This window comes from Leptosomus discolor, chromosome 3 (genome assembly GCF_034619465.1).
Source record: "Leptosomus discolor isolate bLepDis1 chromosome 3, bLepDis1.hap2, whole genome shotgun sequence".
In the NCBI taxonomy this organism is placed as follows: domain Eukaryota; kingdom Metazoa; phylum Chordata; class Aves; order Leptosomiformes; family Leptosomidae; genus Leptosomus; species Leptosomus discolor.
Genome location: NC_141393.1, coordinates 8,511,164 through 8,532,597, shown reverse-complemented (window position 1 = coordinate 8,532,597; position 21,434 = coordinate 8,511,164). Strand labels below are relative to the sequence as shown.

Below are 21,434 nucleotides of genomic sequence, written 5' to 3'. Positions count from 1 at the left end.
ACGAGGAAGACCCTCAGCCTTCATCCTTACGACCACCAGGAGGTAGAAAAAGACCCCCTAGCAACAGAAGGAGTATGCGCAGAGTATCGCCCTGATTGCGACATCACCCTGATTGTGACGTTGCGAATACAGAAAATGAGACTGTATATAATGTGCTTACACGAGGCGGGAAGTTGCGAGCCGTTGGCGGAGTGCAGACTCCCCGGCCGCCCAGCGCTGCCTTTGCTCTTGTTCGCTTGCTAATATAATAAAATTCACATTGGATTTTGACACTTTAAATTGTCTGTGTCTCTACCTATCACAATTTGGTGCCGTGACTCGGATCGCGACTAGATTGTGGCCTGCAGCTGCACTGGGGAGGCGCCCCGCCATCTGGCGGCCCCTGCAGCCCTCAGGTCGCTTCTGTCTCGACCGACGAACCTAAATTGAACACTGAGCAAAGGAGAACCGGTAACCCTGTAATCTTTGTGCACGAAGCCCCGAACGAAGACGCAGGACGCGTGAGTATAGGCCGGGAATCCGTTCGGTTTGGGTTGGGTATCCTGGGGCACGGTGTATGAGACGTCCTGCCAGGGCGAAGTGAGTGCGGACCCTCTAGTAGTGCGTTTCTCGTAGCCCGCGAGGGAGCGAGCCACAAACGAGGGGAGCAGTTGGTGTGTGTGTGTGAGTGCCTCAGAAGATGGGACAAAGGAAAAGCAAGCCCTTTGAGCCCATGGGAGAGGGGCCCCATGTGAAATTGCCCCAAATACCGCCCGATAGTCCCCTAGGGCTGATGTTGAAACACTGGGATAACTTTCCCTCTAGGCAGGGAAAAGATAAGGTGAAAATGATCCATTATTGCATGGAAGTCTGGGGCGGACAACAGATTCGAGGAGACCATCTGTATTGGCCTGTTTTTGGATCATTTGAGGACTGGATATGTCAGGCGCTAAACATTTATGTTAACTCAAAGGAACCATTTAATTTGGAGGAAAGTGAATATGCCAGTCTGTGGATGGTAGCTGACACTAGGGTAAATTTATACCCTTTAAAAGAAAAGGGGGGTGGCTACCGAGGGAGGAAGAATAGAGAGGAAGACGCGGTCCCTGTAATACCACCACCATACATTCCCCCTCCACCGCCTCCCCCTCCCATTTCACCACCACCCGCACCGCTTCAACCCTTGCCCTCGGCCCTTCACCGCTCGAACCCTGATTCGCCCCCCTGTTCCCCTGAAACTTACAGACGTAGAACCAGGAGCCAAACACGACGTACACATGAGGGTGGCGGTTTGTACCCCTTGAGGGAAGTGCCAATGGGGGGTCCACAGCCAGGAATAGGGTTCGTATCCGTCCCTATTAACTCAGGGGACGTAAGACACTTTAAAGATAAAATGGGGGATCTCCTGGAAGATCCGCTGGGGGTAGCGGAAAGAGTGGATCAATTTTTAGGACCCAATACTTATACATGGGATGAGATTCAGGCTATTTTAGGGATTTTATTCACCACAGAGGAGAAAAACATGATCAGGAGGGCAGGGATGCGAATTTGGGACGCACAGCATGCCCAGGGGCCAGCGGCAGATGTGAAATGGCCCCTACAGAGGCCCAATTGGGATCACCAGGACCTGGTACATAGGGGCCACATGCAAGATCTTAGAAATATCATCATCCAGGGTATCAGGGAGGCAGTCCCTAGAGGACAGAACATTAATAAAGCTTTCAAAGAACATCAAGAAGCAGATGAGTCGCCCACTAAATGGTTAGAGAGACTACGAAAGAGTCTCCAAATGTATTCCAGTCTGAATGTAGACACTCAGGAGGGGCAGGCTCTGCTGAAAATGCAATTTGTAGCAAATGCATGGGAAGATATTAGAAGAAAAATTGAGAAGATAGATGACTGGCAAAACAGAGGCTTGGATGAGTTATTGAGGGAGGCACAGAAGGTGTTTGTCAGAAGGGAGGACGAGAGGTTTAAGAAGCAGGCAAGATTGATGGTGGCAGTGGCTCGGGAAGGACAGCGTGGGGGTGGGATTAGATCGACTCACAAGACAGACCCAAGGCCTGGGGTGGAAGGAACAAGGAGAAAGGACGTGGAGTGTTATTATTGTGGGAGGAAGGGTCATATGAGAAGGGAATGCAGAAAACGGCTGCAGGATGAGAAAATATTCAAGGAGGATTAGGGGTGTCAGGGGCTCTATTTGCTGGGGGCTAGACATAAAACCGAGCCCTTGATAAAAATTAAAATAGGTCCCCAGCAACAGGAAATCGAGTTCCTTGTGGACTCCGGGGCCGAGAGGTCCACAGTACAAGAGTTACCCCGGGGATGTCACTTGTCCCCGGAGACAATGCAAGTAATTGGAGCAAAAGGAGAGCCTTTCGGGGTTCCAGTAATAAAAGACGTTCTTTTTGAAACGGAATCTAAGTTTGGGGTGGGATCCCTATTGTTGGTCCCAGAAGCAGATTATAACCTACTGGGACGAGATATGATCATCACACTAGGCATTAATTTGGAAGTTAAAAATAATGAGTTACAAGTAAAATTATGTCCCCTTAGGAGTGAGGATGAAGTAAAAATTAACCCCGAGGTTTGGTACACTCCGGAGACAGTGGGCAAACTGAATATCCCACCCTTCACTGTAACTATCAGGGATCCGGAAATTCCAGTAAAAATAAAACAATACCAAATCTCACGAGAAGGCAGGATGGGGTTGAAACCAGAGATTGAAAGATTAATTAAACAAGGGCTACTGGAACCATGCATGTCTCCCTTCAATACACCCATCTTACCCGTAAAGAAAACTGATGGGTCTTATAGATTGGTCCATGACCTACGGGAAATTAATAAAAGAACACTTGCAAGATTCCCAGTTGTGGCAAATCCGTATACTTTACTGAGCCAGCTGGGACCTGAAAGTCGATGGTACAGTGTGATTGATCTCAAAGACGCATTTTGGGCTTGCCCACTAGATAAGGACAATAGGGATTATTTTGCCTTTGAATGGGAGGATCCTGAAACCCACAGAAAACAGCAGTTAAGATGGACAGTGTTGCCCCAAGGGTTCACGGAATCTCCCAATCTATTCGGACAGGCCCTGGAGCACATTCTCCAAGAGTACGAGCAGGGAGAAGGAGTACAGCTGATTCAGTATGTAGATGACCTCCTGATAGCTGGACAAGAAGAGGAAAAAGTCCGCGTGGAGAGTATCAAATTGTTAAATTTCCTAAGCCTAAAGGGATTGAAGGTTTCCCGATCAAAATTACAGTTTGTAGAACCAGAGGTCAAATATTTGGGACATTGGCTGAGCGAAGGGAAAAAAAAGGTAGATCCCGAGCGAGTAAATGGGATACTATCAATGCCCCCTCCGGCAAACAAAAGACAGGTTCGTCAGCTGTTGGGATTAATGGGGTACTGCAGACAATGGATTGAAGATTATAGTAACAAAGTCAAGTTTCTATATGCCAAATTAAGCCAAGAGGGACTGTTAAAGTGGTCTAAGGAGGATGAAAAGCAATTAGAAAGCTTAAAAGAGGATTTAATTAATGCACCAGTATTAAGCTTACCAGACTTAAAAAGACCATTTTACTTGTTTGTGAATATCGATGGGGGTACGGCATTCGGAGTATTGGCACAGGAGTGGGCTGGGAAAAAGAAACCTATAGGATACCTGTCCAAACTTTTGGATCCAGTGAGCCGTGGGTGGCCAACCTGCCTGCAAGCGATAGTGGCAGCAGCTCTGCTTGTGGAAGAGGCACACAAAATAACATTCGGGAGCGAATTGAAAGTTCTATCACCTCACAACATCCGGGGAATTTTACAACAAAAAGCCGAAAAATGGATCACCGATTCTAGGTTGTTAAAATACGAAGGGATTTTAATCTCCTCACCAAAACTAACTTTAGAAAGCACTACTTTACAAAATCCGGCCCAGTTTTTGTACGGGGAACCTGAAGGGGAAAGGTTGACACATAATTGTCTACATACCATTGAGGAACAAACAAAGATAAGGCCAGACTTGGAGGAGGAGGAACTGGAAGGTGGAGAAAAGCTGTTTGTGGACGGGTCCTCTCGAGTGGTAGGAGGGAAGAGAAGATCAGGGTATGCAGTAATCGGGGGAAGAAATCTTAATGTAATAGAATCAGGACCCTTGAACGCAGCATGGTCAGCTCAAGCATGCGAACTTTATGCAGTACTCCGAGCATTATGTTTACTAAAGGGAAAGGCAGGAACAATATATACAGATTCAAAGTATGCATATGGGGTAGTCCATACCTTTGGAAAAATTTGGGAAGAGCGGGGCCTCATAAATTCCCAGGGAAGGGATTTAATACACCAGGGCCTAATAACCCAAGTCCTTCACGCCCTAAGAGGTCCTAACCGAATTGCAGTGGTACACGTGAGAGGCCACCAGAAAGGCCTAGATTTCCGACAGCGGGGTAATAATGCTGCGGATCAGGAGGCTAGAAAAGCTGCTCTAATGGTTCTAAGGGCTCAGGATCCCTTCAAACAGAGAGAAGAATGTATCAACTGTGGAGGTAATCTCTATAAGGAACCTTGTTATGCTTGCTGGGAGGATTGGGGCATGGATGGGATAGCATGTGCCTGTGAGAATCCGAGAGCAAAGCATTGTTTGCATCATGGAAAGGTGGTCCACCTCCTCAGTTTCACCACTCAAGAAGAGGAGAAATTACATAAAATAGGGGTAAAAAAGGATGAAATGGGAAAATGGGTGTTACCTGATGGGAGACAGGTACTTCCAAAATCCTTGGCTATGGGGGTATTACAAAGAATCCACGATACCACACATTGGGGAACCCAAGCTTTGATAGACCAATTCGCTAATAAATACATGTGTATGGGTATTTATAGTCTGGCCAAGCAAATAACAAACAGTTGCTTAGTGTGTCAAAAGGTCAACAGGAGTCAAGTAAGAGAAAGACCTTTAGGGGGAAGAGAGCTGGCACATAGGCCTTTTGCGAGGGTTCAAATAGATTTTACTGAACTCCCAAAGGTGGGTAGGTACAAATATTTACTGGTAATCGTGGATCACCTTACGCACTTTGTGGAAGCATACCCGACTGCACGAACAACGGCCCAAACTGTAGTAAAGGTGCTGTTAGAAGAAGTTATCCCAAGATATGGGGTAATAGAAGCCATTGATTCCGACAGGGGACCTCATTTTGTGTCTAAAATAGTTAAGGATACCTTGGGGGCCTTGGGAATAAATTGGGAATATCATACCCCTTGGCATCCCCAAAGTTCAGGAAGAGTAGAAAGAATGAACGGGGAGATAAAGAAACAGCTCACCAAATTGATGATTGAGACCAAACTATCATGGGTCAAGTGTCTGCCCCTCGCACTTTTAAATATAAGGACCCAACCCCGTACAGATGTAGGGATTTCCCCATTCGAGATGTTATATGGGATGCCCTATGACCTAGAAGTTCCACATAATCACCCTCAATTAAAAGAATCACATGTACTGTGGTACATCACTCAAATAATGAGTCGTAGGGAACAGTTGAAGAAAAAAGGATTGCTTGTCCAACGACCCCCATTAAACATGGCAATCCATAAAGTGAAACCCGGGGACTGGGTGTTGGTTAAATCATGGAAAGAGACCTCATTAACTCCACAGTGGGAAGGGCCTTATCTTGTTTTACTTACTACAGAAACCTCCATACGAACAGCTGAAAGAGGGTGGACTCACGCCAGCCGAATCAAAGGACCCATAAAGAATCAACAGTGGCAAGTGACCAGTGTACCTGGGGACCTAAAAATAAAATTTCAAAAGACCTGAATGAATACTTTTGAAATTGAATATATTGAAAATCCAATTCTGACTAAAGATGGGCATGTAAGATTGCAGATATTAAGTTGTAACTGTTACTCATTCATGTGCTTTGTGTGTAAGGTGTGTCGGGAACGGTGGTGGGCCCATTGCCGAGACTGAAGATCCCAAGGGGCGTCTGCTGAATCTGCTGGGAGTGGGAAAGAGAACTTACAAAATTGGCACTAAAAATTAAAAGAATCACAGGGAGAGACTATTCCCGAATCAAGGGAATGGTGGGGGATATTTGCTAAGGGAATCCGGCCCGAAAATTATTGTTACCATTCGAAAGAACCGATTCCTTTTGTCGCTGAAATAGTAAGAGGGCAGTGCCGGAAGTTCCTGAAAGGGGTGAAGTGCAACACACCTCAAGTTAAAGATACCAACTGGAATTCGTACATCCTGAGGCAAGCTGCTAAAGTAAGCACTAGCCCTCCTGAAGAATACCCCTGCTGCCGAGAAGATGGTACCCCTCGTGGCTCGAAGCAACCGAGTCGACGAGCGAGGCAGAGGAGTAAAAAACTGTGGAGGAACGAACCCAATGATTGGGACTGCAAAGCAGTGCTTGAGATCCTGCCTCAAGGATGGTAGCAAAAAGGCGAAGCCCTGGAGTGCAAATGACAAAAATCGGGTACGGGTATCAAATTGGGGTAGGAATAAGCAATTGGTATATTACAAAACCCACCATTTTTCCCGATACATATTTATAGGGGCAATCTGGGTAGTCTTCTGCGTCCCTATCTGTGAGCCATACGCACACCAACCTTTTAATTGGACCCTATCTAGATGGGAAGACCAAGCATTAATTAAGAATATCACTAAGTCAGGAGCACCCACCTTCCAGTTGACGGTGGGATCCCTCAGTCCCTATTGGCACCCAGACCGGGTAGCACCATTCTATATGTGCCCAGCCTCAAACCCAGGCAAAGGATACTGTAACTCACCGGGGCACTATTATTGTGCATATTGGGGGTGCGAAACCATAGCATTGGATTGGACCCCTGGGGGAGGAGTTGACAAGTTCATTACAGTAAAGTGGAGGCCCTCAGGCTGCACGAAACCAACACGGCATAATTATATAGACACTGGAAACGGGCCACCATCGGGAAACGTATGTCAGGGAATAAACATAACCGTCCTAAACCCAGAGGACTCAGCATGGATAATCGGAAAAACCTGGGGTGTCCGGCTTTATGTGGCCGGTGCCGACCCTGGTAGCCTATTCTTTATAAAAAAGGAGGCCATTCCAAATGATCCTGAACCAATTGGACCAAATCCTGTGCTCACACATGAACAAATTCTGGGACCCGCAAATGATACTGAAATTAGCGATAATATCCAGCTTACTAGTAAAAACCCTCACTCTGGTATAACTATCCCGGAAGAAGATTTAGGAGGGAATACCTTATGGAAAGTGATGCAAGCGAGCTACCAAATATTGAATAAAACTAACCCACAAATGACCAGCTCCTGTTGGCTGTGTTACGGCATTAGACCACCCTTTTACGAGGCTGTGGGAATTACATCTAAGGCCAAGCGTGTAAATGGGACGAACCCTGCACAATGTTTATGGAGAAAAGGAAAAGATCAGGTCCAAGGTCTCACCTTGGAACAAGTAACAGGAAAAGGACGGTGCGTTGGGACAATTCCACCCATAAAACAGCATCTGTGTAATGTAAGTATTTCACTCACCAAGGAAGCCCCCGCGGATTGGTTAATACCAGCGCCAAACACAAAATGGGTGTGCTCAAGTATCGGAGTAACACCCTGCTTGAGCCTACAAAATTTTAATAAAAACAAAGATTATTGCATACAAGTAGCAATAATTCCAAAAATTGTATATCACTCAAATGAGTTTGTCTACAATTATCAAACCACCCCCGAGCACCATCTTGCTAGGAGAGAACCGTTTACAGCTCTGACCATAGCCGCCCTCCTTACAATTGGAGGAACCGGAGCGGCCACAGGGATAACCTCTCTGATTAATCAACAAGCTGAATTTAAGTCACTTAGAGTAGCAGTGGATGAGGATTTGAGCAGAATAGAAAAATCAATAGACGCATTGGAAAAATCACTAAGATCACTATCAGAAGTGGTGCTTCAGAATAGACGTGGCTTGGATTTATTATTCTTGCAGCAAGGGGGATTGTGTGCAGCTTTAAAGGAAGAGTGCTGTGTGTATGCAGATCATACCGGAATAGTACGGGACACAATGGCAGAGCTAAGAAAGGGGTTGGAACAACGAAGGAAAGAACGAGAATCCCAACAAAGTTGGTACGAATCATGGTTTAATCATTCTCCTTGGCTTACTACTTTATTGTCAACATTGGCGGGACCATTAATACTGCTCACTTTAACGCTTGCGTTCGGACCTTGTATTTTTAATAAAGTTATTGCGATAGTTAAGAACCGTTTAGAAGCCGCTCACCTGATGCTTGTTCGAGCGAAATACGAATTGGTACCCGATGAGCCTGATTTAGCAGAAACCCTTGTCTTGAGTGCTCAAGAGCTACAAAGGTTCAATGAACAAAATAATGGACAAAAGAAAAAGGGGGGATTGTAATAAGTAACATGTTGTGCTTTGTTCATTAAACCTGTATGGGAGGGTATAGATGAAAGATTTATGTGCTCACAAGAAGGCTTGATAGCTCAACTGAAGGACATTCGGCAAAGTAAACAAGACCCGTGGCTGAAGGGGTTGAATAATCACATTCTTGCATAAGTTCACCCACAGGGCAACGAGGAAGACCCTCAGCCTTCATCCTTACGACCACCAGGAGGTAGAAAAAGACCCCCTAGCAACAGAAGGAGTATGCGCAGAGTATCGCCCTGATTGCGACATCACCCTGATTGTGACGTTGCGAATACAGAAAATGAGACTGTATATAATGTGCTTACACGAGGCGGGAAGTTGCGAGCCGTTGGCGGAGTGCAGACTCCCCGGCCGCCCAGCGCTGCCTTTGCTCTTGTTCGCTTGCTAATATAATAAAATTCACATTGGATTTTGACACTTTAAATTGTCTGTGTCTCTACCTATCACAACAGCACATTCAATAAATTTAAAAAGCAACAGTTTTAGAATCCAAGTGGGGTTTTTTGCACACCACTCCACCCCCCCCACCCTCCCCCAATATTATTTCGGCTTAGAAATCACTCTAAAATTCAAGTTATGGATATTACCATAAATATGTGGGTCTTTACCTACTAGTGTTAATAGAAGCTACAGTCTCAAAGACAGCATCACTGTGGTATTGCAAGCTTGTATTTATTTTCTAGCAACTGCCACTACAGACACACCATTGTAACGATATAATTTAATCAGTTACATATTCTGGACAGAATATGGCATTTGTCAGTCATTTAACCACCCTTAATGCTCTAAGTCATTAATCCCAAACTTGAGCTAAGCAGCCAGAGAAGAATAAAAACCTAACAGAAGTTCACATTAATGCAGTGTGTAAATAGGAAGCCAGCCTTGTCCAGATGTTCACATTGGCTGATTTGCTCTTGTTGCTGTCAGCAGACAGAGCCCACGGTAAAGCACAGGGTTCTACACTTAAGCAACAGGTGAAATGATGAAAAACTTGAGCATCCTCCTTGAGCACCCTCAGCTTGCACAGAAGTCACAGGGAACTGCCATTTCTCTGGCTACAGCTCAAAGAAAACCTATTCCTAACAACCATTCTCAGATGCATTTCTGCACACTGCAAGTATTCTTGCAAATTACCTGCTCTTTGCATGAAAGAAAACCTCGTGAACTCTTTTGAGATGCATCCCGAAGACTATTTGTCTGGAAAGACAGGCCTTCTGGGAGCCGGGTGGGGGAGCACAGTGCAAGTCACCGAGCCTGGGGGCAGAAGTTCCAAGTCCAAATGACCAATCACCCAACACACAGCAAATCAACAGCAATGGAAGTTCAAATGCAGCAGAGGAAACGAGCTCCTTCCAGTCACCCAGAAGGTGGAAGAGGCTGCCACCACTGACTGTTGATTGAATTCTTCCTCTACAAAGTGTAATTCTCAAGTTATTTGGTCAAACAGGCAAAACTGTTTACTGAATAAAGGCCTACCTACCCATAGTTCACTTCCCAGTGAGAACTCACCTGCCACCATTCAACATGTCTCCAGAAGCAAAATAAATAGTAATAATTAAAAAAATCCAACAAATATCACCACTAATATAAAACCCCCCAACAAATTCAAACATCTCTTGTACTTTTCAAAAGGCCCAGCTTAAAAGATATCCTGATTCAAAACAGCACTTAATGCATGAGATGCCTGGGATAAGCCAAACAAAGCCAGTTTCTAACTGTCTTAATCTTTACACTAAAATAGAAGTGGCAGAAAAAGAACAAAACTAGTAGATTATAACTAAAAGCTGGCTGCAGAAGTGAACAGAAGGACTAACTGACCTGACTCGAGATTGGATTTAGGTCTTAATACCCTTGATGAAGTTGCCAGCAGTGGGTTACAAGAGACATGCATTAAGCTGTTTCACGCTGAATCATTATTACACAGAATATTTTGTAGTAACTAGCAGTAGAAGGGAATTCCAGGTTGACTGAAATGTATTCCCACAAACACAAAGAGTTGCAAAATGCCTGCCAATTGCATTGCACTAGCTGTCAAAATCCTGCAAGAAAAGGCACAGGGAAGCTCAAGTAAGGTAATAAGTCACATTCAAATTTTCCTGTCTGAAGGAACGAAAAACATCCTGACGTATATTCCAAACTCTCCTTGAAAAGCACAAATGTCATCAGATAAAAATACTACTACGTACATTTCTTTTTAACCGAAGAGGAGCTGCAATTGCCCTGCCAGCTGACAGGATTGTTTACAACCCGGTAAGGCAAATGAGATGCACAACCCAGGGAACCTTTGTTCAGTAAGTTGCAGGGTGAGCTTAACCATGAGGGACAAAAGACCCGATTTAGAGAGGTGTTGTCAAAGGCAAATTCGAGGCCTTCCTAGAAAATACAAGGACGTCTCCCTGCACAGTACCACGACAAGGAGCCCCCGCGCCTGTGGGCACAGCGAGCAGAGCAAAGGCGGCTGTGCCGGAGGCGGCTTTCCTCGCGTTACCAAAAGGTCCTCGCCGCAGATCTCCGCCTTTTTGGGTACAAAACCCCCGAACACAGGTGACATTAAGCGAGGGGCCCCTGAGCACTATTCCTCCTGCTAACGTGCCGCGTCTCCCGCTCACCCACTTGTCCAGGGCGAATTGGGGGGAGCCGCTGGCGACCTGCGGGGAGCCATCGGCGCTGCGGTGCCCCTCGCCCCCCCCTCCCCGCCGCCCAAGGCCGGCCAAGCGCTGCGCCAGCGATGCCTGCTCCAACAAAACCCACCCCGAGCAAACCCGCAGCCGCTTACCAACATGGCACTTACGGTTCGCCAGAAAAAACCACCATTCCTCAGCTTGCAAATCCCAAGCTGCAAAGGGGGACCGGCTGTGCGACCACGGCAGGCATGGAAGAGGAAACCCCTCCTCCACAGATGCCCTATTTATTCGCCGCTTTAGCATCCCGCGTTGGGGGGGAAAGCTCGCCCATCCTCCTCCCCGACCCCCGAGCTGGGGAGACACTGTAGCTCTCCCCAGTTTTAACCCCTATGTTTTGGGCTGGTATTTTACCTGGCAAATGGCCGCATCCCTCCTCAGAACAAAACCACGAGAGCTTTATTCTGACACAAGAGATTTAGCACGCCAAGAAGCGCACGCCGAGCGGCTGCCTGCGGCTGGTGACAAAAAGGTTGCAAGCTGGAGGCTTCAGCACGGAAAAAGGTAGATGCGGTGCTCATTTCTTGTGCGAAAGAGGGATTGGAGCCTCAGACCCAGATGATTCGCAGCAGAGTCAATTTGAAGCGAGCCCAAAAAAACCAAGAAAATGTACATCCACGCACAGGCACCACGCACACAGATATATCCTTACTTCCCCTGCTTGCTTCTTTCTCGCCTTTACCATTATATCCCAGGTATTTAAGTACGAATTAAATCTCCCACACACTAACCTGTCCTCTCTTTAACCTTCCAGTGCAGGCAGAAGGCCTCCAGTGCAAGCAGCCTGTTACGCTGGAGCACAAAATAACCCCTAATCTTCATTTATGATACCATTCATTTCTGAAAAAACATGCTGTCATGATTTCTGTGTTATGACTGCCACAGATCACGAGGTGGGAAAAAAAAAGGCGGAAGTCAGAGAACCCTGGATTAAAAGTCACTCCCCACCCAGCCAGTATCAGGAAAAAAAATAAAGATGATACGATAATCCCACCAAAAATGCAAGGACTTATTTTGAAATCAAAGGTTTTTCAGTATTCAGGTAATCTTCTGCAGACCTGTATCGGCTTGCCAATCACTCCCATTCAATGCATGACAGGATAAAAAGTGCCTGGTTAGACACCACACACCGTGAGAGGGCTTCAGACATTTGCACGGGTTAATCATGCCCAGTCACCTCGACAGTTTAACCTGATTATGGTCCGGGGAGGTCCAAAAATGTATTTCAAGTGGTACATCTTAGGAAATAACAGGGAAATAACTGTCCCAGCTTGACAAGCAGACACTAGGAATGGCGACAGAAGACAAACAAGGACTCCCCTTGCACTGCCAGCTCCCCCCTGCTCCCGGCACACCTCGGTACACATTGCATAACCAAAATAAGCCCAACCATCCTGCCTTATACGATAATGAATTCTGTCACAGGTTTTGCACTGAAGAGAAGTGTAATCCGTGTAGGACAGGGAGCCCAGAGAACATGGAAAGGAAGCAGGCACTTTGTGAGATTTCAACTGTCCAGATTTTTTTTTGCACCAAAATAAATACAAGAATGCGATTTTACAGTGGTACTGCCACAAACCAGTATAATTCTGCATCATTTACCCAGCGGTCTCCCAGCAACACACTTTGCTTCCCTCACCATGCAATACTGATCTGCAGCAATTTAAGAAGACCTTTGAACACCGACTGTGGGCTGCCCAGCCACAGCTGCAACAGGGTAGGACAGACACCAACACGTGGTGCCTGACGGTCTGCCCTGCCAAAGGGTAAGCCATGTGGTGGAAAATAAATAAAGAGACCAGCTGAGAGGCAGTATGAACTTGCCTGCTACCCATACCTACCTTCCAAGCTGGGGCTCGCTGCCACCGGCGTGGCTATTGGGGCAGCCCAGTTGCAGTGAGGAGGCAGGGAGGAAGGGGAAGCACAGAGTGGCAGCTCACTGGAGCTCCCCAATAAAACCTTCTGTGGAGGCCCTGGACAGCACAAAGTGGTATCACTGGAGAGCTTCAACTCCCTCCTGTTTTACTGCAGTCTGAGCAGCTTCAGGCTCAGGTTTTGGGAATTTCACCACGGGTATGCACAAAAACAGCTGAAAACAACTTGAATCTCCAAGTTTGATATGGGAAAGAAGTGGCTGATTTTGGTTCTGGCAGTTTAAGATTCCTCGACCCTGCACTGAGAGCTGGCAGCTTGCAAACACAGGGAAAAGACCTAGTTGCCAAAGATTCTTATTTAAAAGAAGGAGAAAGCACATTTGGCCTTGCTAGTTTCCCAGTATTGTCATGCTCACATTAAAGGTCACAGTCATTTGAATCCATTCCTGCCACATACACAAAAAATGTGCCTTTCTCCACAAGGCTGAAAACACGAACCAAACCCACCAAGAAAGAAAATACATCACAGCGTGTGCACAGCCAGAGCAGCTGAGAAATGGCATCCCCCTTCCACAGCTTAGCGGCAGTGGGAAGAGCTGCAGGATGCCCAGAGGTACAGAAATGCAATGTTCATTTCTGTAGAGACCGGTCTCCAGACCCAAAACTGGTGCAGGCAGCCCCTGATGAAGCTGGTGGCTTTAAAGAAGGCTCAAGCACCGTCCAAACGTTTTGCACAAGCCCAGGCAGCACAGACACCCTCCGGTGACATGCAGGTGCTCCTCCAGTCTGCCAGCAGGCACCATGCAAACAGCAGCGCTGAAGGCAAACACTTTCCCCTTGGGCTGGGAAGCAAAGCGTGGAGTGAGCATCAGTCGTGGATGGGCCAGGGAAGGACACCGAGGAATACAGCTGTGCACTACAGCTTCTTGGCAATTCCTGCCAGGTAATGCACAGCCGGGGAGTGCTGCTCCAGAGCACGCCCGGGGTGTAAATCCCACTCATGTTGGGGTTTTGGGCACCTACCACCCGTGTGCAGCCTGCGCACTCCTTCACCTGCCGTTTCAGGCCTTCACTTGGGTGCGTGTGCAAGCACGCTGTCGTTCCTTCTGGCACAGTGCTGCTATGAGGCTGGCGACCAGAGAACAAAAGCAAGAGATTTTCTGTGTCCATTTTCACAGTCAGCACAACGCTCCCTTTCTGCCTGTTAGTGTGTTTGCATTCCCCCTCTATCAACAGAGACTTCAGCACAAGAACCTCCCCTGGCCAAGTGTATCTTCCGAGCTGAATAGAAATTCATTTGTTCTCCTTTCCCGGCATGCTAATATCTCGATTTTTTTTGAGACTTTTCCAAGTTTGCACCAAGCCACCCTCCAGCCTTTGTCACCACACAAGCTGAGCACAGGCATATAATGAAAGTGTTAAATCCTGCAAGTGCAGCCATATGGCAAATCTGAGCTTGTCACTATGAACTAAGAGAATCACTTCAAGGACTAAATGGAGAGCTCACCTAATTTGCCCATCTGTCTCAGGACATTTATTGGTTTAAAAAGGTGAAATAAGCTGTCAGTAGGAATGCTTTGTATTGATATATTGGCTCAAGACTGGTTTGGTTTCTTGTTGGTATCGCACATCCATAGACTGTGTTACAGAAAAGACAAAACATTACCCACATTGCAGGGTCAGCTGCGGAGACATTGTAAACCACAGAACAGAAATTGGCTACAAATCTCAGTTATACTCCTTTGTGGATACAGGGTGTTTTATACTCTTTAACCACAGGATCATAAAGTGCTTGTTTACTAGAAAGATTCAGCACCTAGAATGGCTTTGAACGCACAGCTATTCAACGTACATTTTCTCCTCCTACTCAGTGCATGGCTCTGTAGTTTACTTACTGCCCAAGTCTTGGCCTGCCACGAAGACATTGTGAGATTTGGTCCTTGCTTCTGTGATGGGTGGCCACTGGCGGCCAGGGAAATGGGACAGTGGGTTGTGGTGCACTCGCAAGCGTGAATAAAGGCAGAAGCTGGTTACATGTTTAACAGAAAGTGCTGGACTCGTAATACCTGCCAAAAAAAAGCTTCAAGCGGCCATGGATTTGGCACCTAAAACCTCAGAAAATTTTCACTTCAATTTACTTGCCGCAGCTATGGAGCTGAAAAGCCAGGAGCAAAACCACCTCCTCGTTTCACCGAGGTGCCATGAAAATAAGTTCCTACAAGTAGTTTTTTCAGGAGCAAGACAAGATAGGGTCGAAATTAATCATTTCCCTCCAGGCAGCATTCTCCCGCCTCAGTCCCTCCAAGGCCCTCTGACAGTCCTGACCTGAAGTGTCAACTCCGCCCCTTTGATCTTCCCCAAGAAATGAAGCAGTGTCCAATGAAAAGGGCTTCGTTCGGGTATGCTGCCACGCAGCAGTCGTGCAGCGCTGCAGTCTCTCTTCCGCTGGGCAGCACTGGGTGCGCAGCTCCTGTACCATGCCCCACGGGCTCCAACCTCCCTGGAGCCAACCCATCCTATCCATTGAATGAAACTGGTGATGCAGATGTTTGAGATCGTGTGAGGATGTCTGGATTGTGATGGCTTCATGCAACAGAATCAACACGAATTTTGCTACTACTCTATTTTCACATGCTCTTTCAACACAGAAGTTTTTGCAAAAGCAAACTGAAAAGGAAGGAAAAGGTCTATCCACATGGGGCATCACAACCCATGCTCACAGGACATCTCGCCTCCAGCCCAAGGCTCCTTGCTCTGCTCCTCTCTTCCATGAAGAGGCCCAACTTGTGGCACATCTGTGATCGGCAGAACTGCTGCCTCCTCCCCATCGCCTAAGATGCTAAAGAGAGCTCTTAAGAGCTTGAGAGAGCCTACTCAAAAGCATAGGAGGAGCCTCTTCTTGAATGCCCCAAAGCATACCTGTGAGTGAGGTGGAAATTTCAGTCAACTGAAGGCTAATTTCATTCCTTCAGAATTCAAATCTCAGTGGCGAGCCAGCACTACAGCAGCAATCTTGAAATGGAAAGTTGAAAGGTTGTAAACAGAGCAAAATAAACTCTTAGGACCACACTTGGATTCTACTGTGAGCGTCTAGCCTGTTGGTTATCTATGACTGAGCAGCCAAGAACAGCTGAGCTGCAGACAAGCCTGAAAAAGGTAGATTACATGAAGGAGGAGATGTGCTTCACCCATGCTGCAAAGCGCTGCAATATGCTGAACCTTCATTACTATTAAGTCCAAGAGGACCAGCAGAACCCACTGGGCTGCCTGATAACCTTGAACCACTGAGGGAGCTGTTTAAAACCACATTTTGTCAGGTCCTTCCAGTTCATTACCCTGGTCTTGAGCATAAAGTTGCTGGAAATCACAAGTAGAAGTTGGCATGTTCAGGCGTTTTGGGTAAGAACACAGTGACAATCATAAAGCATCACACCACCCCCCCAGTAGCTGCAATATCCACTTAGACACCCAATACTGGGAGCTACACTGGTGCTCTAGGCAAATCCACATTAACGTACCTCAACACATGCCTGAAGGTACAGATTTCAGACATCCCAGGTAGACAAACAAGTGGTCTATTGCCACAGACTACTTGAGTAAGACTGCCGGATCTCTCTCTAAATATCCCATCAATTCTTTAGCATATTTTCCTAAAGATTACTAGAAATGTGCCATGTTTACCTCAGTTTTAAACTAGTGCATTTTAATCTGCATTTAAAAATTGCTACAGTTCAAACTAACACACAGCAGAACACGAATGATCATAAAAGTGCTTTAAAAGTGGCATGTTACTGTAAGATGAGAAGAGGAAAAGTGCTGTTATTAAAGCGAAGCTTTCTTCCCTACAGCAGATGAAATACAAAGACACCTTGAGACCACCATTGCAAGACTAACTGCCAAGTGTTAGATCTTAAGAAAGCAGCTTCTGCTTAATCATTCACAGTCATTTGTCACCATTAATTCACGTCTCATTCCTGATTAAGATCCAGCACACTTAGCACACATTGTCACAGCACAACCACCCCCCTTATCTGTCCCAAATGTTAACTGAGCAAGAGAGCTTCTGAGGGCCCAGAGAGCGGGGTTACAGGCCAAACAAAACTTGGGGAGAGAAGTTTAGACCAATGCTAATTTGGTATTAGCCTTATTATTTCTGGATTACTAATAAACTCGGGCAGGCGGTGAGACCAGCCCAGCATCCTCCTCCCAAGCTGTGGCAGAAACTCAGAGCTAATAGTGAAATGGGATCGTCTCAAGTAAGGCTAAGACTAAAATGATCATGATGTTCTTAACTCTGTCAAGTATAATAAAGATGTTTAATCCTTTAAGAAGAGGTAATTGCCTAGACTATGCAGGTTTCTGCTTTAATTTCACCAGATAGTATTTTCCATTTCACCATCATGCAGAACATCCTGAATTTAAAAAATAAACTTGTGATAAGGTCTTCCAGTTGTTTTTAGGAAAGAGACCTAGCAAAGAAATAGCACTAATATTAAACGAAATTTCATACACTCTTGGACGTAAATCATTACATAAATCTGACTGTCTACAGAGACAGATCAGGAATTTATTCCCAAATTCTATGCACTCAGACACAGGATGAAATAGAGGCTTGTCTTAAAACAGAAGTCTCTCTTAGAAAGCCCAAATGAACTCTTACCATACTGCCTTAAAATTAAGTAGCAATTCAAGACATGCAACAGAGAAATCACTTTGACTCTTCCTTTTACATAGCTCCATGATTAAACTTATATTTCATATGAATTCTTATACCCTGCCCTCTACCATTAGATAAATTAAGACATTTGGTGTCATAATACAGCAACAAGTCCTAACAAAAAAGCATTAACTTCAGTTTAATTTGACTCTCAATCATGTATTTCGACAGAACTGAAAAGTCGTGTCAGTCTGTTTCTGATGGTCAAGGACACTAGCCTCTGACTTTTACCTCATATAAAACACTGAAATTCATTTTCTTACCGTGCTCCAATGACATCGAAGAGATGCTGCCAGCGATCATTGATTTTGTTGAGTTTGTCATCTATTTCTGCAACTCGGCTCTTGTTGCTAGCCTTGATTAGCTGATCGCCCATTTGTTTCAAGTGAAGCTTATTTTCACTGAACAGGTTTATTTCTTCCATGCAATCCTGATAAATATACACAAACATTGCTTAATTCCGGGCCAAAACAAAACAAAACAACAAACCCAAAACAAAACTATCTGTTTCTTTTCCCAGGTGTGGGAAGTCAGGTTTGGCTTGCGATGGCCAAGGCTTCTACCTTAGCATCTAGAACTCTCTCGCTTAAAACACAAAAAAAAACCCTCAATGGAAAAGCACTCTCACAATGAAGCTACTATGAAAAAATAAGCAGCTTAAAGACTTGCAAGTGCCAGGAGTAAGAACTCCTAAAAATAGCAGTTTAATGTTCTAATTTTGTCTGTACTTTCCTGATTTAATGTAATTTTTCAACCAAGCTACCTCAAAAGAACACGAATTCAAGTCTAGGATGTGTTTATTTTGCTGGTATTCTTACCCAGAGGAGATCTGGGATTAGATACTGAGACCTTTAAGCCATGGGAGGAACACTGCAGCAAAAGAACGGTCCTGTTTAAAATCAAGCTAATACGGAAGTATTAGAAAGCACTAACTGCACTGACTAGCAAGGAGAAGAAGCAGAATTCGGTTTTATTTTTCATTGTGCTAACTTCGTGTTCACCTGGCATAAGACCTACTCCATCCTTCAATCTTTCCTTTGCCCTCTGACTACCAGTTTTATAACCACCGACACGGGTGAGGGTGGTGAGAGCAGTGAGATGCTCCCAGGCACCACTGAGCCCCAGCAGGGAAAGCTGTGAGAGGTGCTGCAGGTGCATGTGTGCCCAACAACCCAGACACCCCCCGGAAACTCACATACATCACAGTCCATGCCTAAATGCCGTCAGGTGGCATTTCTGTTTTGCATTATGCTCCAAGTCTGAACAGCAAGAAGAGGATAAAAAGCTGAGGCTAGAAAAGCTTATCTTCTCACAAAAGCCTGTGCATGCTCGTTTTATATCACATATCGCTTCCGAGAGGCACGGAAGACATGAGGAGTGGCGTCTCTGTAACGAGCTATCAGACTGCAATTGAAGAAAAGTGGCGTTACTACTTACCTTCTGCAATTTGTCTATCATGTCTTCAATGCTAACGTCTGCAGTCTGCAACACTTTGCTTTCCATTTGTACCAGCCAGGAGCACAACTCCTTATTCTTCTCATTGAACACAATCCAGGCATTGAGCCTGTCCTCGATCTCCTGCTTACGCAGAGACACCTATGGATAAGCACACACATTAACTGCTGGCAACATCTTTTTCAGGAAGGAAACCAGCAATTAGGAGCCTTTTCATTTCTGGTCTGTATTTGATCATATTTCATTTTGCAGGAAGAGTTATCAAATACCTCTAGCTTTCTTTTCAAAGCCAGCAAGCAGATTGTTATTATATCTTATTTTGGATAGCAGGGCCAAAAGCTGACTAGCAAATACCAGATTCTCTCCCTCAGAAGAATTAAACTGAGTGACAGCTTTATAAATAATGAGCTTATATAACAATTTAAATATTACTAAGTGAAAACCTGAAAATGCCGAACAAAGAAGGAATATAAAATATATAATTACTACCTACTGTTTAGTATGGCATCATATATAACACAAGAGAAATAACACCTAGGGAACTTATTTTTCTGCAACTCTAAGAGAAACTTCACATCTACTGATTGCAATCATTTTATCTCTATAACAACCTCCCTCTCTTCTTTCCATCTGCTCACCAGTTCTTGGAGAACTTGCAAAAAAGTCAGCATCAATAATCTATCCTTTTTATTGAAAACCATGGAATTTTTTTCCTCAAAATTACATTTTCCAGGACCGATAAACAAACTGTCTGGACAAAGAAATTAAGGTCCGATGCTGCCTGAACTAGCAAAGCTAATATCACTGCACAAACACATCAGAAAGAAGCAGGCCACTCTTCTACTAGCTAATAGTAATTACTTCTAGTCTAAGCATCTTAAACATATATTTGAATTAATTTATCTACTTTGATGGATTCCTGGAGTAAGATATATGGGACAAAGGAAGTGAAAAATGGCACAAGTCCTACTAAAACAAGACAAACAACTAAACCCTCACCAATAAACTCTGTGTAAAGACTGAGCGTAACATTTTGCCTGCCTTGGCTGTGAATGACCACTCTGAGCACCACCCCATGGCAAGAAACTTTCCCTCTTCACATCCCTCAAGCACCTTATACAGCACTCCTCAAAATTCCATTACCAATTCTCCTAGACTAATCTCTGTTTTGTATCTCAGTTTAACTGTGTAGTGTGGAAGCAAGACCAGCTCCAGGTAACACCAGGATCAAAACAGAAGGCACCAAGTGATCTCCCACTCTATTGCTTTTGTCCTTTAAATTCTGACTTTTTTAAGGAGTGGATGGAGAGGTGAAAGTGATTTCCAAATCTTTGATGCTGATCTAAGCAAAAACATGAGGCCGAAAGCACTGTCTTGGGACACAGAGAAACAATCTCTGAAGTTCTCCATGGGAAGAAGTCTCCTGGAGACCCCAGGGACCTCAGAAGATCTCCCTAAGAGGCCCTCTGCTCTGGGTTGCTCCTTCATACTCTCAGCCTCAGAGGCCAGAAGGGTAAATCCCTCATCCTTCCTCTACCACTTGCAGCATTTCCTGTGTGTAGAGACAAGTTAATTTGGCCAGTGGAAGAAGAGACTACGCATGTCAGCAAAACCACTGTTAGATCCTGACTCCATTTTCGCTGGCTAAGCAAGGTGCAAGGCAGGATTTTAAGACCACGAAGCACCTTTTAGTTGGCTAAGCAATACAGATCAGGGGTAAAACAGGAATGAGCCAAAAAAACCCAGACAAGCTTCTAGGAACATGAGCCCTTCAAGTCATTGCTTTGAGCACTTCCTCCTTGGACCAGCTGCCCCAGCACCAGCTCCATTTTGCTGGTACCACAGCATGCTGCAGGAGCAATCCGAGCATTCCCAAGGGAAGCCAAAAGAATATCAAGGCCCAGGCTCAACACGTACGCTAGCGTTCATTAGGACAGGATACTCGCTGGTAGGAATAGCTAAATCTTTGACCTACATGTACCTCGCAAGGGCAGCTATGTCAACGCTAATCCCTCGAGTGCATCTGCTCCCTCAGTGTGTCTGTGTCCCTGCCCAGTCCGGCACAGGCATCTGGCTGCCCCGCTCCCGTGGCCATGACAGCTGCGGCCGCGTCTCGCTTTTAAAGGCTTTCATCTCTCTGCATTTATACTGCAGATTTTTCTTCACACAATACATCTTGACTCCTCTGATTTGTTAGCCAAAACAAAGCAGTCGTGCTAGTGGCAGAACCGATGAAGTCTGCTTTCCTACCCTCGGGTCCAGAGCTGAGCATCAGTGCAGGCTCTCCGGAGGCTCATTAGGGCTG

The 21,434-nt window shown here is 45.5% G+C and overlaps 1 protein-coding gene across 1 annotated transcript in view; it reads right to left on the bottom strand.

Moving 5' to 3' along the window:
• SYNE2 (spectrin repeat containing nuclear envelope protein 2) overlaps nt 1–21,434 on the bottom strand; it is a 209,083-nt gene that overhangs the window by 21,794 nt on the left and 165,855 nt on the right. Inside the window, exons 99-100 of the mRNA XM_086462965.1 lie at nt 19,112–19,270; nt 17,938–18,104 (exon numbers count right to left, since the gene is read on the bottom strand). Coding sequence (XP_086319091.1) covers nt 17,938–18,104; nt 19,112–19,270 — 326 coding nt within the window. The remainder of the gene's footprint in view (nt 1–17,937; nt 18,105–19,111; nt 19,271–21,434) is intronic.